Source organism: Doryrhamphus excisus, linkage group LG17 (assembly GCF_037039965.1).
Source record: "Doryrhamphus excisus strain RoL-2023G ecotype Guam linkage group LG17, RoL_Dexc_Guam_v1.1, whole genome shotgun sequence".
In the NCBI taxonomy this organism is placed as follows: Eukaryota; Metazoa; Chordata; class Actinopteri; order Syngnathiformes; family Syngnathidae; genus Doryrhamphus; species Doryrhamphus excisus.
This window is the reverse complement of record NC_136373.1, coordinates 625,001-639,641: the sequence shown is the minus strand read 5'-3', so window position 1 is coordinate 639,641 and position 14,641 is coordinate 625,001. Positions and strand designations below refer to the sequence as shown.

Here is a 14,641-nt window from a genome sequence, read left to right as displayed (position 1 = left end):
TCGTGTGTGAGGTTAAATTTTTTGATTGCATCCTAAAACATGACCGCTGGAGATCATCATACCATCAATGGTTTCCCCGTGCTGGGAGGCATTGATGCAATTTATCATCCGGACAAAAATCAGGACTTATTCACACGTTGAATCAGATGACAGCGCTCATAACACACAAATGGCTTTTTTTTAATCATTCCAAAGAGTCTCCAACTGGTTTGTTTTACAAAAGAATCCATGAGGATTTATGTAAACACAGAATATCAGGCCTAAATGCACAACCAATGCTAGGTTGTTTCATCCACAGCTCATCCAGTCATATCGTATTGTCAGCAGAGCATCTACAGTACGATACCTTGCAGTATTCATTGTAAGAGTAAACAAACCAAACTGACAATCTGTATTCTGCTGACTGTGTGTCATAAAAAATAACTTGTGTGAAAATAGTTACACGAGGACTGAGGATTCTAAAAACATTACCACACAACTAGCTCAAGTCTCATTTGCCTTGGCATCAGGTCATGGACGTCATCAATCTCACCAACACTGGGACCATTCATTATCCTTGGCAGCTTCATCAAACTCTTTATTTGACAATATTGCTTCAATGCATTTTCTGTGGCAAAGTTGGATGAATTTTCAAGGTCAAATGGGAATATTCCTTCTTTGCTCTATTAACACCCACACATAAATCCCTTGAGTTGTATCCACTGTTGCAGAGACAAAAGCTGCTTCAAGGACAATGACCACCATGTATGTTTTAGTTGAAAGAATTTAGCAGCAGCATCATCCCAGACTGACGTGTTATTTCGGAAGTGTTGGGAGCAGCTATGACCTCGTGCCTCATACAGCTGGGACACAAGTGTTTGACGTCTGGTCTTGGGGTGCGTCACAAATTGCTGGCTGGGCGGCAATTTATTCTGCAGCTTCAGTCTCCATAGCCTGTCCTGTTGCATTCTCCACAGTCTTTGATGCCTTGATGAAAGGTGGAAATGTATTTAGATCACAACAAGAAGCACCAATGAGCTACATCCAGAGACTCTAACGCACCTTCTTTTTCTTTTTCTTTTGCGTCTTACGGCTGGCTGAGCTTTGAAGCAATGCCTTAATTAGGAGGGAAGAAAAGGAAATGACTTTCATAACCTCATGAACACCGGGACACAGTACATCAACACTTAATGGCTTTGAAAACGCTGACTCAGCGCCGTATGGCCACCCATTAGTCAGGCATCATCTTCACTGGCTAAGGATGTGCTGTCCCATTCATCACACGCGTCTTACCTTCAATTCCGGGTCTTCTACCTCGTGCTCAGACTTGTACAATTCAGGTTCATAGAGGCTGTTTGTAATTCGCAGTGGTCCATTGGCCATGAGCAACACGGTGAACTTAAACTGGGCTACAAACTCGCCTGGACAAAAAAAAAGGGGGGGGGTGGTCAGCTCAGTTAGCGTGGAGAGAATGATTCAACAAGTTGGGGAAAAAAAAAAAGCACGATGGTTGCTCACCGTCCTTCTCCTGCAGAACATTAAACGGCTGCAGCAAATCATGCTTGGCACACTCCACCACACCCAGCCGGGCTTTGCCCTCGTCCTCAAATGCTCTGACGCAACACACAAGTGCAGAGAAATCAGAGGGAGAAAATTGGCAAGATGGAATCTAATTCCAATTATAGCAGTACAGTACTGTGGGAACTGCAAAGTCAGCCCTTAGAAAACAAAACCTAGAAAAGTGTTTGGGAGACATATGTACTTTTCCTGATGGTGAGCCTCTACATAATCTAGTATGTTCTGTTTTGTTTGCTTTTCTGTGTGTGTTCTTTTTTTATTATTATTTTTGATGCCAGTACCAGTGAGGAGAAATATGACGACGACCATAGAACCAGGAGAGGGAAAGTACTCTGCCATGACTGCTTGGTATTAGACTAAGAAAATGCATTCATCCAACAAGGCAACCACATGTTTTTGACAGTTTTGAGAAAAAATTCTACATTGACCCGTGCCATGCAACACATTGTGGTTTTTCTGTAGTAAAACTATACAAGATTTATGTAAAACTTTAAAAAGTTACCGCAGCGTGAACGCCATTGTATCAAAACGTCGCTCCATCTCGCTGAAGAACATCCGAGAGGTCTTCATCTTTAATCCATACACCTTGTTGGGGTCTCGTTTGTAAACTGTGGTCCTGAGACCGCCATCCTTTGCCTGATTTTCAAAATACAACATATTTAGGCACTGACATATCAAAGAAGGATTAATGGGGATTTCTAACATTGGACTAACCTTGCCTTCTCCCGTGCTGATGAGCACATCCACCGCATACACTTCATGCACCTCAAACTCAGCCTTCTCATGGTCCTTCCTACAAGAGGACACAAAGTCATCCATGTACTCGTGGGTGGGGAGCAGAGGGACGAGAGTTTAATATTACTCAGGCTACTGTTGACTATTTCTGTTGGGGGTACCAAACGCAGTGGTATGGAATGGATGGGGTCTAGCGCAGAAGTACTGTGCTAGACTAGCTGCACTTTGTTGATTGGTGGACAGACAATGGTTACTTATCTGTGTCAATAGTAATAGAATGGGAGGGACTTCATGGTTGTCCTGTGCTTGATGTCACTTTGTTCAACTCTGCTATGATGACACATTATTTACATTTCTGACACGGGTATCTCCATACCGCCTGCAGACCCAGTGGAAATGTAAGCCAAATGAAAGTCGGGCCATGTGGCAAGCTGACATGTCAGCTGACTACTGTGTGATGACTGGTGGAAATATGGCTTCAGTGAACCCACTTTTGCTGGTCCGTTGGATTCTGGATAATAGTTTTCTCTCCATCTATGACATGCTGTTTGAGTTGATGGGACAGCAGGCCTGAAAACAAACACCAGATTAAATCGTAAGCACACACGTGATGCAGACACCCAAGCGGAGACACCCACCTTCGATTGGTGAGCACTTGAATGACTTTGCAATCTTGCTCCATGCCTCTGTGACCTGCGTGTTCTGAGGAGAAAAAAGACGCATTAGATGAAGCGGAAGCTCCAAGACTGGAGTGGTGAATATACCACGGCGGTGGTGGGAGAATGTCATTACCTGGTTTCCCGGCTTGACGAGACGCAGAGCAGCCTCGGCGCACAGATGAGCTGCTGTGATGACGTCAGCCTTGCGGCCTGTCAGGGGCTTATCCTGCAGACACCAGCGTTGAGCTCGCTGTTCATGCTGTACGTAACACGTCATTTCCGTCTATTCTTTCCTGTTTTACCTTGGTCACGCCAACAACAAAGCTGTGCGCCACGTTGGAAATGAAGCCATCCACGTGCACACCCAGATCACTGAACACGCAGAAGAAAAAAAAGATAAGCAACATCTGAAATGATTGCCAACAGCAGTTTCAGCGGCTTACATACACTTTGACGAGGTCCCCGTCCTGGAGGAGGATGTCGGGATCGCTCTTGAGTGGGGAGTGATGGCACACGCAGTTATTAACAGACACGCAGGTCGGAAAGGCGACACCTGAAAGGGAGGGAGAACATACATAGTAAGATGTGATGCCACGTGAATATACCAGCACTCGTACAAGATGCATACCTTTCTTCATCTCTTTTTCCTTCTTGAAGATTTTCCCAGCTTCGGCCATGATAAAAGCGTCTCCCTTTTCACACAGGCTGAGCACAGACACGCCTGCAGTGGCCCCCGCAACCACCATCTTCAGGGCGTCTGGAGGATTGAAAAAATATATTCCATTTCACAAGAGAGCTGTATACAGCTCGTCACTGCCGGCGTTTAAAATAATATACAGACATAAGCATCGCCCATTTTCAGTTAAATTACACCCACTTTCAGTTTGTACTCCGCCCACTCCAAGTACAGATTTGATAGATGATGCAGATAGTGGTGTACACGCTCATCCTTACTTTATAGGACTTACAGAAAATGCAATCATTATTTAAACTAACGTAGGCAGGTGCATGCAACAACTGTCAAATGATCTGCAAGCAAAGATTGTTCAGCGTCATGGTCTAGGGCAGGGGTCACCAACGCATTGCCCACGGAGGACCACTTATGGCGCTTGCGAAGCATGTTCTAAAAAATAGCACTGGTCACAAATTAGCATTATTATTTTTGCGCAGTTTTTGCGGGTACCACGAAATCCAAGGAAATACAGCCGAATAGGTGCAGGTTCTGGAAGAACGATAAAGCTCTGTGTGTTGGTTATTGTGTGTAGCTGCTCTATAGGAGTCCACAACTCAATACAAAGGGCCGAAAAATGAGCATCATAGTTCCCCTTTAAATATTATCATATAGCAGACCAACACAGTGATAGATGAGAAGTGAAATGAAGTTCATCGAATTTACAGAAAGTGTGCAATAATTACTTAAACAAAAGTAGGCAAGTGCATACAATTTTTGTTTTATTTTACATTAGACCACTTTGTTTCTTCAGTTTTTTGTACATTTGAATGTCTGGTACAACTATATGTACAGTTGTTTGGACAAATAGAATGATGACAACGAAAATAGCTCATAAGAGTCCATTTTTGGGGAAATATATTAGTTATTCATGTAAGAATTAATGAAAAAAAACATAGAAGTTACTAGATAACATCTCTTAAATTAAACTCTATTTATGTTATCATCATTATATATGTCCAAACAAATGTACCTTTAGTTGTATCAGGTGTTAAAGTGAAGAAACAAGGGTGGTAATAATATATAATACAATATATATCATCATTGGCGCAATGTGATCTAGTTTGACATTACATTTCAGCTATTTGCTAAATAAAATAGCTTAAAATAACAAGATTCGACACTGTTGGCTATTCCAACGGCCTTCCTTCTAATCTCCACACCTTCATCTCCACATTTGACATGCCAATATCTGTTAGCACTTTGAGCTAACTCGGTCACTTAGCTGTCCAGCTAGCCAATGCTAACGAAGCAGCAACGTGACGATTAACGAATCGTCACACATTACGAAATCGTCTCCTGAAATATGTAGCCCAGTCCAGCCAGGGATGGTGTAGCCGAGAAAAGACTTTGCCACAAACGACCACGGTTGGCCATGCCGTGGCACATGGCACGGCAGCTGCTGGGCTAGCTAACATGACAAGGATGGTGACATTTAACTCTACAACTACTTACGGTTGGCGATCTCTGCACCCATTTTATACTTGGTAACCACCAAATCGTCGGCGACGGTCTGCTCCTCGGTTTCCTCATCACCAGACATGTTGGCAGTACGTCCGAGAAGGCAGAGTAACTTTTAGAAATTCTACCCTGCGAGGTTCAGGATGCACCACGCCGCTCGCTCTCGCCGCCCGCCAGTCTTCTGCAACTCGCCTCCAGCCACGAGACCCCGCCCTCTAACAAAGATGCTGTACAGTCAAGCCAAGATAGTTCACGTCCTCGTTATCGTTGCTACAAACTGAGACATGCTACAAGTTAAATGTATTCAACCATGTGTCGTGCCAAAGTCCTATAATTTTACAGTATTACAGAGCAACCGATTTGTACAGCCAAGTTTTTAACAAAGACATGACGAAAATATCTTTTCATTAAATATGTAAAATACTTCCAAAGCAGAATGTTTTCACCTGCGTGTTTGATAGTGCAGATAGTGTTCTTGGCGGGTATCCAGCAGGGGGACCTGCTGGATCTCCATTCATTACATCCAGGGTGTCCAAATTGCGGCTCTGGGGCCTTTTGCGACCATAAACTCAATTTTGGCCGCCAGGAAATATTCTATACATAAAATTAAACATGAAACATGATTAAGGAGGATTAGGGCTGCACTGAAAATATTGAATATTTGATATCATGTATTTGAATTGTAGTGAATAATAAATTAGAAATAAGTCAATGTGTACTTGTTTTATTTAAACACACGGCAGGACAATATAAAACAATTGCCTAAACAAAGATTACATACTTCCAAAATAATGGCAGTTATTCATGCAATAAGGAAATGTACAAAATGCAGCTATACATAGTCCCATTGAATGCACCATGACACTGTGAAATGAGACGCTACTTTCATCCCAGTTCTTGATGCTTAACGATAAATGTTGAACAATACAACAAAGCAAAACACGTCCCGGAGAGAGACGTGTTTATAGTCGCAGCCCTTGGCGCGTGCACGTCCCAGGCCACATGATTAGGTACGCACGGCATCTGGCTTGAGGAACAGTCTGCTGTGCCAGTAGTCAGGGTTGTCGAAAGATGAGCTGCCGCTAGTCTCGCCCATTCCTGCGCACACCTTGATGTATCCCCCGATCCCTGCACACCTGCTGCCCCCCACCTCACCCTTCACTTGAAGGTTCTGGTAGTCTGCCTGCTCCCACCCATCGGGTGTGCCTTCAAATGAAACCATCTCCTCACAGTCCTTCTCTCCCTCATCTGTGACCACGCCTGGAATGTGTAGACTTTGGTTCCCTTGAAGTAGTTCTTGTTTATTTGTGCCTTCATCGCCTAATTGGCTCTCCTCTTCTTCAGCTGTTTGTTTTGGCTCTGCTGCAGATGTTTCGTGTCTCTCCAGCGGCAGCTCCTCCTCTTCTGTGGAGTCAGAGCGTCTGATGTCCATGTATTCATATCTGACTTTTAGCTGTGCGACCGGTCCGCAGTCCTCCATGGCTTTGATTTGCTGGTCAATACTGAGCTGATGTTCCTCAGCTGAGTGTTTCTTGCCACCACAGTCCTCATTTACCTGCTGATTGTCTACAACTGGAATCGCTGTCAGGGTGTCCTCAGCGGCCATCATGTCCTCTGCAGGTAACAGAGTATTGACACTTGGAGATGGCACCGGTGAGGTTCTGTCATTCTGCGAGGAGACATCTCTAGTGGAGCGAGTGTGGCTCATCACTTCATAGTCCAAGAGCGGCAGTTGATTCTTTGTTAACCTTGAGGTTCTCTGCCCAGAATGGTTGACTTTGGAGGCCATGACACAAGGAAATGGAGTATGAGAAACAAATAATGTACATGCTCCATTCTTTTCTTTGGATATTTTACCTCTCTGAGAAGTGCTGAGTGACCCAGGAAGTACGTAACCGTAGTGGTCCAGCTCCTCCTCCTCCTCCGCCTCCTCTTCTTCCTCCCCATCTGCCGTCCACACCTTGTATGAGGGTGGACTTGATGCTGTTGAAAGCTTCCTGTGCCGACTGACGGATACACGGGAATGACCTCTTTCGGAGCCAAGACGAATCCTGTGAGGAGCGCCTGCAGTCCTAAAGCCTTCGTCATGCGGCTCTGGCTCCCTACCACTCCCCCTGACCTCTGACCTTTCTGGTAATGTTCTCACAGAGCTCCGACGGGACTTCTGCAACCACAACTGAAACAACAAAGCAGATTAGGATTAATCGCAGTTTACATATGAACATATTCTCATATGAATGTTTGGAAATCATAAATATATGCAAGCACGATAATGTAGTGACTCTTAACTGGTCTGTTGTGGATTTGTTTTTAGTGGGTCATGTGTCTTAATTTTGGGGAAAAAACCTACATGGCCCTGTGTGAAAAAGGGATTGAGCGTGGTTATTTAAGGAACTTGTCTGGTAGATTGGAGCATCCCTAATAAAAATGGGTTTTGTGTTGACATCTTTGGTTTCTGGAACAGATTACTTTGATTTACATTATTAAAATAAAAATAAAAATTTGTTTGGTTAACATCCGTTTCACTTAGAGTCAAACCTTCTGGAACGAATTAATGACGCTAACCAAGGTTCCATTGTAGTCTGCCGCCATTAAGTTGTGCCAGATTTTCCAAGTTAAGACTTGGAAAATCTTTAAAGAGGACCGATTATGCTCATTTATGTTTATTTGGCCCTTTGTATTGAGTTGTGGACTCCTATAGAGCAGCGACACGCAATAACTTGCACACATAGCTTTCTAGTTATTCTAGAATCTGCACCTATTCCAGCTCTATTTCCTTAGCTTTCCAAAACAGTTTTAATTTATTACACACGCTCCTGAGCGCTACTGAGAACTTCTGAACTACTGCCGAACCCCACTTTGTAATTTTGTCAATATAGGAGTTGATAGTAAAGGAATAAAGCTACTTGAAAAGTGGCTAGTTCATGAGCTACTGACTGGAAACCCCTGACGTATCATGACTTATCATCTAAATGTTATTGAAAGCATGCAGTGTGCGTCTCTTTGTGTACGTGCGGGTGCATCACACCTGGCGAATACTTTCCACAGGACTTGGAGTCATCGGTAGGTATCCAACAGGGCCGGCTTGAGATGCACCACCCTACAAATCAGAGGGCAGCAATGATTGATTGCCTCTGTTAGTGACAACCGTAGGCCAAATGAAAATGCATTCAGTTACCCTGGGGCAGTTCATCCTGGAGCGAGAGAGGCTCCATGATGGAGAGTGTTGCAGAGGAGGTGTGTCTAAACCTTCCTCCAATCCTTCTGCGGCGTCATCGACCAAATCTGGGTCAAGCGGTCCTTGCTCGGAATCTCTGCGATGGACGTCTTGTCCTTCCATCTGCAAAATAAGACAATTAGGTAAAACTGCTATAGTGTTCTAGCTAGTTTTTCAGTCAAATGACGAGAACCTTACCTTGATGACAAGGTACCTCGGTGGATCTCTTGCCATGCGTGTGAAGTCATTTGCCAGCTCTTTGAAGGTGGGCCTGATGTTTTCATCAATCATCCAACCTTAAAACAAAACAGCTTTGTTTAACATCCAAGATGCGACGTTCACGTTCACCGTGGTGCCACTCACATTTGACCATGACCATGTAGACATCTATGGTGCAGATGTTAGGTTGGGACAGACGTTCGCCTTTCTCCAGCAGGCCCGGCACGTCCTGCGGCTGCACGGAACCATAAGGCTCTGCACCGAACGACATCATCTCCCACACTGTCACTCCTGGGAGAAGAAGCAGGTGACGTTCATACATAAAACTGGAGAATCGACTGGTTTCCACAAACGGGAAGCATCCTACCATAACTCCAGACATCACTTTGATGTGTGTATCTCCCAAACAAGATGCTTTCCAACGCCATCCATCTGATAGGAGTCTGCATTAGTTCACATGAATTAGCTCAGCCTGACGTAGCGCCTGATAACAAAATATGCGACAAAGCCAACCTTCTTGTCGGTGGAGACAAATTTCTTGTCGTCAGGATAAAGGAGAGCAGCTACTCCGTAGTCAGATATCTGAACTTGGTAGGTGTTCTTCAGCAGGATGTTCTGGGCCGCCAGGTTCCTGTGCACCACGCAGTGTTCCTCCAGGTAGTACATACCCTGAGAAGCAAATATGTCACCACTGTCCACTCGGTCCCAAAATAAACGTTACTCCAGATCCACCTACTTTGGCAATCTGCACACACCAGTTGAGGAGGCGTTGGGGGCCCAGGCTGTTCCCGTGCTGCTTGATGTGCTCCAACAAGGAGCCCAGTGAACTCAACTGGGTCACCAGCTGCAGACTGGACCCGGGACATATTCCCAGAATCCTAACAATGTAGGGGTGGTCCAGGCTGCCCATTAAGAGCATGTGCTGTGTGGAGATGAAACAATGAAGTCCCGGTTCCCTCGGCTCTTGTTCAAGATAGTCAGATTCTCACATTAGTTAACTCAGTGAAGGTCTGACGACCTGAGCTGTCCTGAATGGTCTTGATGGCCACGGGGATCTTTACTGTCTCTCCTTCTGGAGTCCAGAGCCCCTTCAGAACAGAAACATACAACTGAAACAACATGTTCAACTTCATGTTCCCCACCTTGTCTGCAAAACCTCAAGAAGTTCATGTATACCCTGTGCACGGTGCCAAAAACACCCGATCCGAGGACTTTGAGCTTTTTTAGCTCTGATGGCTTCAGGATGTGGGCATGAACCTGGGTTCCTTTCTCCCCGGGACCCAGTGGCTCAAAACACTGCCAAAACAGAAGAATAATGCCCACATGAACGGCCATTTCTTGGTATATCTATCTATCTATCCATCCATTCATCCATCCATCCGTCCGTCCGTCCGTCCGTCCATCCATCCATCCATCCATCCATCCATCCATCTATCCATCATCCATCTATCCATGCATCCATCATCCATCCAACCATCTATGCATCAATCTGTCTCATCATCATCCATCCGTCCATCCATCATCCATCCATCCATCTGTCCATCCATCCATCCATCCATCCATCCGTCCATCTATCCATCATCCATCTATCCATGCATCCATCATCCATCCAACCATCTATGCATCAATCTGTCTCATCATCATCCATCCGTCCATCCATCATCCATCCATTCATCTGTCCATCCATCCATCTATCTGTCCATCCGTCCGTCCGTCCATCCATCCATCCATCCGTCCATCTATCCTTCCATCCATCCGTCTATCCATCATCCATCCAACTATCTATCCATCAATCTGTCCAATCATCATCCATCCGTCCATCCATCCATCCGTCCATCTATCCTTCCATCCACCCGTCTATCTAACCATCCATCCACCATCCATCCATCTATCCATCATCCATCCATCTATCCATGCATCCATCATCCATCCAACCATCTATCCATCAATCTGTCCAATCATCACCCATCCATCCATCATCCATCCATCCATCCATCTATCTGTCCATCTATCTACTATGTATATCTATTGGCACTTCCTGGGACCAACTCACCTCTCCACTCTCTAGGTACCTCCTCATGGCTCTCTTGCGGCGTATGGCCAGGCCTCGGTGGTAGAGCACACCCAGGAAAAACAACACCAGGCAGAATATCAAGCCAGCCGGCACACCTAAAGCGATGCCTGTGATGTGGCCGCTTAGGAGCAAAGGAGATGATAAAATGTCAGAAATGTCAGAGAAATGGAGTCAAGTGAGATGAATGATGTCATGATTTTGGGTCCTGTGGCAGCAGCAAGGAGATCAGATACTTGGCATGTTCCACCAATCATGTGATGTCAGGACTGATGTAGCTTTATACTTTCACCAACAGGGGGAGCCACTGACCTGCTGGCCGCCAGTCTGACGGTCTCAAGACAATCACTGAGTTCTGGACCCCAGCATCTGTTCCATGAAGATATATGTTTCCATAACGCATATATGTACTAAGGAAGGATACTTTTGTTATAAAACATATGAAATCGTCTGGATCTCACCCTTGGGTGCAATTTTGGTGACATGGTTCACAGTGACCTTCCTTGTTGGGATATTTGAAGATGAGTCCACTCCGTCCGTCATTCACCCCGGCCGGGCAAGAGGACATGCAGTATGGACCATCACGGAGGTTGGCACAGGCCACACATTCATACGCACCCTACGAGAACAAGGGAGGTGTTTGAGGACATGTTCCTTCAGGCTTCGTCTCTTCCAGGCTAAGTTCTTACCGGTCCAGTACAGCTGGACTTTCCATGCTGAGCTTTACACTCTGGATGACAGGCAACACACTCACGGTCAGGCCTGGCGAATTCCCTTGGAGCTCTTCAAAAGCAAAAGTCAAATATAGACATGATGGATGGGATAGAATAACGGACAAACATCTCGTATCCACCACAGGAACCCACCCGGTATAAAAATGACAGCTGTCCACACAAGTGCCGTTTCGGCTGTAGTTCTTGCAGGAGAGACACTCGTCGGGACCGGGGCCCCAGCAACCGGAGTCAGAACACAGCGGGTCACACACGTGCCCCTGCGCCACTGCGGCGTAGCAAAGGATGTGTTTGCAGCAACGCACAAGCAACGACACCAAAAGGTAGAAACCGAGGAACCTTACCACATTCCACCAGCGGCCTGTTGGTGTTGATGCTGTTCACTTGGACTCTGTGGCCCCTGAGCAACCTGGCCCAGTTGACAGTGTGGAGGTAGCACAACCTGGCATTCTGGCTGATGTACACGCTGCCGTCGCTGATCTCTCGCAGCGAGCGCAGACCCAGAGAGGTGAGAGTGGGGATGTGCATCACCATCAGGGAAAAGCGCCTTGAATGGACACATTGGACACGTTCATAATAATAATAATAATAATAATAATAATAATAATAATAATAATAATAATAATAATAATAATAATAATAATAATAATAATAATAATAATAATAATAATAATAATAATAATAATAATAATAATAATCCTTCCTGAATGTTCCCAAATAGCCTTTTTACTCACAAACATTTACAATTTAAAAACAGTATCATAAATAAGCTCATCTTATTTTGAGCTGACACAAATATACAAAAACATGTTAGTGTGAGAGGTCTCACTCGCTCACATTTTGTATCTGCTGAACGTTTCTTGGCGAGTTTAAGAGCTAATATGCTAATAATAAAGAAAAATAGTTATAAAAAATATGCTTGCTGACTGTATTGTTTTGAATAACGGCCCATACTTCAAAAATGTGTATCCTATTACATAACATTTGATGTCATCATCGTTGGAGTTGCACATTGAATCGTTTACCACAAAGCGATTTCCCCTACTTATTATAGATAAAACCTATTTCTATTTGCAATTAAATGTGATTAATTGTGTTAACTATGGACAAAACCCAATTAATCAGGATCAAATATTTTAATCGATTAATCTCTAACTAACCAAAGACTGAAACTGGTCCAAACCCCCCCAGTATCTGTTAGTATCTAGTATATTTAAGTCCTGCAATATTCTTGAGGATAAAACGGCTCCCTGGTTACTTTTATTGGCCAATATTTTCAGGATTATTATAAACAGAATGCAATTAAAGTAGTGCTAGCTGACAACTAATCACATGACGTGACACTTTAAAAAAGAGCACCCAGAAAGCCACGGAGGGATAAAAGCACATCATGTAAACAAAACTTACTTATAAAGTGACCTCCCCTGGATGGTCGTGAGACTGGAAAAAACTGACAAATCACTGAGCTCCCTGGGCCAGGACTGGATGTTTAGAATATCTGATCATTAAACACGGTGGACTGTTAATTAACATCATTTATATTCAGGACTCGAGTGTAAGAAGAAGATGTAGTACCTGTTATTTCTCTGACAGTGCGGAAAATTTCCAGTTTTTTGGCATCCAGAGGTGGGATTTTCTTAAAGTCATCCCTGATGAGACCAGACAGAAACACTAAGTGAACAAGTGCTGATGCGCTATGACTGTAGCTACAACATCGCCACTGGACGACACGTTGGAATGAATGAACAAAGGAGGGAATTAACAAAATGATGGCCGCACTTACATTGCACCATGATGCCCATTAAATGGGCCTAGAAACATACCCAAGAATCCCCGTGACCAGAAAGTGGAGACTTCCTTGGATTTTGGTGCAGTTGATGAAACTGTCGATGTTGCTGGAGTCCACAGTCTGCCTGTGTTCTGCACCCGTGCCTTCACATACTGACAGGATGAATACAAATACATGATCATTGAAGATGAGTGACACGCAATAAGATATTTATTTGGGGCAAACCTTTTGGGCAGAGTCCACTGCAGGGCTCACAGCGCCTCTGTCCCTCTTTTTCCACCTCCATCTTGTCTGGAGGACAGACGCTCACACAGGAGCTACCGTCCACCACGAAATGAGCTATCCAATGAAAGAATAGAGGGGGAAAAATAATCCAAATAATGCAGAAGTGTTTCCCATGATGCAACACTCACCGGGGCATTGGGAGACACAAATGGAGCCATATTGATATTTGGCATTTGGGTTGGTCTCCATCTGAAAGGTCTGCTTGTTGTAGATGAGAGCTTGTGGACATTGAGGAACGCAGGCTCCCGAGTCATTGAAATGGCGACATGCCTACGTACAAAAACATAAGACAATATCACAAAATATGAACTGATGGGATTCATTCATTTTGGTCGGCAGCCAATCACAGGGCACATTTAGACAAACAACCATTCACACTCACATTCATACCTATGGACAGTTTGGAGTCGCCAATTAGCCTAGCATGTTTTTGAATGTGGGAGAGTACGTGCAAACTCCACACAAAGATGCCAAGCGGAGAATCAAAGCCAGGTCTTCCCGATCTCCTGACCATGTGGCCTACATGCTAACCACTCATCCGCTTTTTCCACTTTTCGGACCTATAAATGTCGTTAGAATGTTGTATTCCGGTGTTTGCACATTTAGAAGTGAACCCTGAAAGAAGTTTGGGATGGCTCAAAAGGACCGGTTTCAGAGGGCGTTGCAAAACTGTTCCTTTGTGATGTCACAGAGGAGCGGATTTCCTTATATGGGCGTGGCTGTAGGTGCTGATAGAATCTCTGCCCCTTGCTTCCTTGGATGTAAGAGAAAGCCACATTTGATAACAATTCCAATTTCCCACAGGACTGTTTAGTGACCATGGGCCACCATGCAGCTGGACCAGCCCACGAACTTGCTGAAGCCCGACGCCTTTCCAACGTTACTTGGTCCAGTTGTCAGAGAGCTGGCAGTAAGTACCAGTATATCCGTCTTTATTTTGCGTAAGCCATGGAGCAAAAGCGTTTGTCTGTGTAGCATTATAGCGTGTGCATACATCGAGGGGTTGCTAATAGCCGTTTCCCACCACCACTAGTGACTCTACCTGAGTATTTTTAAACACTAGTACTGCCGCAACAAAACATGTAATGACCATGTTTTGGTCATCCCCGCCCCACACTTTGAAAACCCATACTGATGATTTGTATCACATTCACTCATCCCCATCCCACGGGGACAGACGACAACTC

At 44.7% G+C, this 14,641-nt stretch overlaps 2 protein-coding genes and 1 long non-coding RNA gene across 3 annotated transcripts in view; 1 reads left to right on the top strand and 2 right to left on the bottom strand.

Annotated features, from left to right (window-relative positions):
• Window positions 1–550: 550 nt before the first annotated feature.
• LOC131137272 (proliferation-associated protein 2G4-like) lies at window positions 551–5,360 on the bottom strand. Its single transcript, XM_058085002.2, has 13 exons — window positions 5,137–5,360; window positions 3,580–3,708; window positions 3,399–3,504; window positions 3,254–3,323; window positions 3,085–3,177; window positions 2,931–2,994; window positions 2,784–2,862; window positions 2,272–2,350; window positions 2,060–2,193; window positions 1,498–1,592; window positions 1,273–1,400; window positions 1,042–1,095; window positions 551–966 (listed from the first exon to the last, which is right to left on the bottom strand). The coding sequence occupies exons 1-13, from the start codon at window positions 5,222–5,224 to the stop codon at window positions 907–909; spliced, it is 1,179 nt and encodes a 392-aa protein (XP_057940985.2). The 5' UTR covers window positions 5,225–5,360; the 3' UTR covers window positions 551–906.
• Window positions 5,361–5,836: 476 nt separating this feature from the next.
• erbb3b (erb-b2 receptor tyrosine kinase 3b) overlaps window positions 5,837–14,641 on the bottom strand; it is an 11,667-nt gene continuing 2,862 nt past the window's right edge. Inside the window, exons 7-28 of the mRNA XM_078798058.1 lie at window positions 13,583–13,724; window positions 13,395–13,508; window positions 13,204–13,321; window positions 12,956–13,029; window positions 12,788–12,878; window positions 11,725–11,927; window positions 11,516–11,648; window positions 11,339–11,432; window positions 11,111–11,268; window positions 10,962–11,018; window positions 10,632–10,773; window positions 9,755–9,874; window positions 9,568–9,666; window positions 9,315–9,500; window positions 9,092–9,247; window positions 8,946–9,021; window positions 8,723–8,869; window positions 8,558–8,655; window positions 8,321–8,482; window positions 8,171–8,242; window positions 7,000–7,318; window positions 5,837–6,918 (exon numbers count right to left, since the gene is read on the bottom strand). Coding sequence (XP_078654184.1) covers window positions 6,149–6,918; window positions 7,000–7,318; window positions 8,171–8,242; window positions 8,321–8,482; window positions 8,558–8,655; window positions 8,723–8,869; window positions 8,946–9,021; window positions 9,092–9,247; window positions 9,315–9,500; window positions 9,568–9,666; window positions 9,755–9,874; window positions 10,632–10,773; window positions 10,962–11,018; window positions 11,111–11,268; window positions 11,339–11,432; window positions 11,516–11,648; window positions 11,725–11,927; window positions 12,788–12,878; window positions 12,956–13,029; window positions 13,204–13,321; window positions 13,395–13,508; window positions 13,583–13,724 — 3,531 coding nt within the window. The 3' untranslated portion in view covers window positions 5,837–6,148. The remainder of the gene's footprint in view (window positions 6,919–6,999; window positions 7,319–8,170; window positions 8,243–8,320; window positions 8,483–8,557; window positions 8,656–8,722; window positions 8,870–8,945; window positions 9,022–9,091; window positions 9,248–9,314; window positions 9,501–9,567; window positions 9,667–9,754; window positions 9,875–10,631; window positions 10,774–10,961; window positions 11,019–11,110; window positions 11,269–11,338; window positions 11,433–11,515; window positions 11,649–11,724; window positions 11,928–12,787; window positions 12,879–12,955; window positions 13,030–13,203; window positions 13,322–13,394; window positions 13,509–13,582; window positions 13,725–14,641) is intronic.
• The window catches only part of LOC144901976 (uncharacterized), a 2,211-nt gene continuing 1,898 nt past the window's right edge, over window positions 14,329–14,641 (top strand). The window contains exon 1 of the long non-coding RNA XR_013630172.1: window positions 14,329–14,641. This exon is cut by the window's right edge and continues 463 nt beyond it. This is a non-coding gene — a long non-coding RNA (uncharacterized LOC144901976).

Coding starts and splice junctions, on each gene's coding strand:
- LOC131137272 (XM_058085002.2), bottom strand. CDS start 5,224: ATGTCTGGTGATGAGGAAACCGAGGAGCAGACCGTCGCCGACGATTTG. Junction 3,178..3,253: donor TTGTTGTTGGCGTGACCAAG/GTAAAACAGGAA, acceptor TGGTGTCTGCAG/GATAAGCCCCTGACAGGCCG. Junction 1,593..2,059: donor ACAATGGCGTTCACGCTGCG/GTAACTTTTTAA, acceptor GTGTTGCGTCAG/AGCATTTGAGGACGAGGGCA.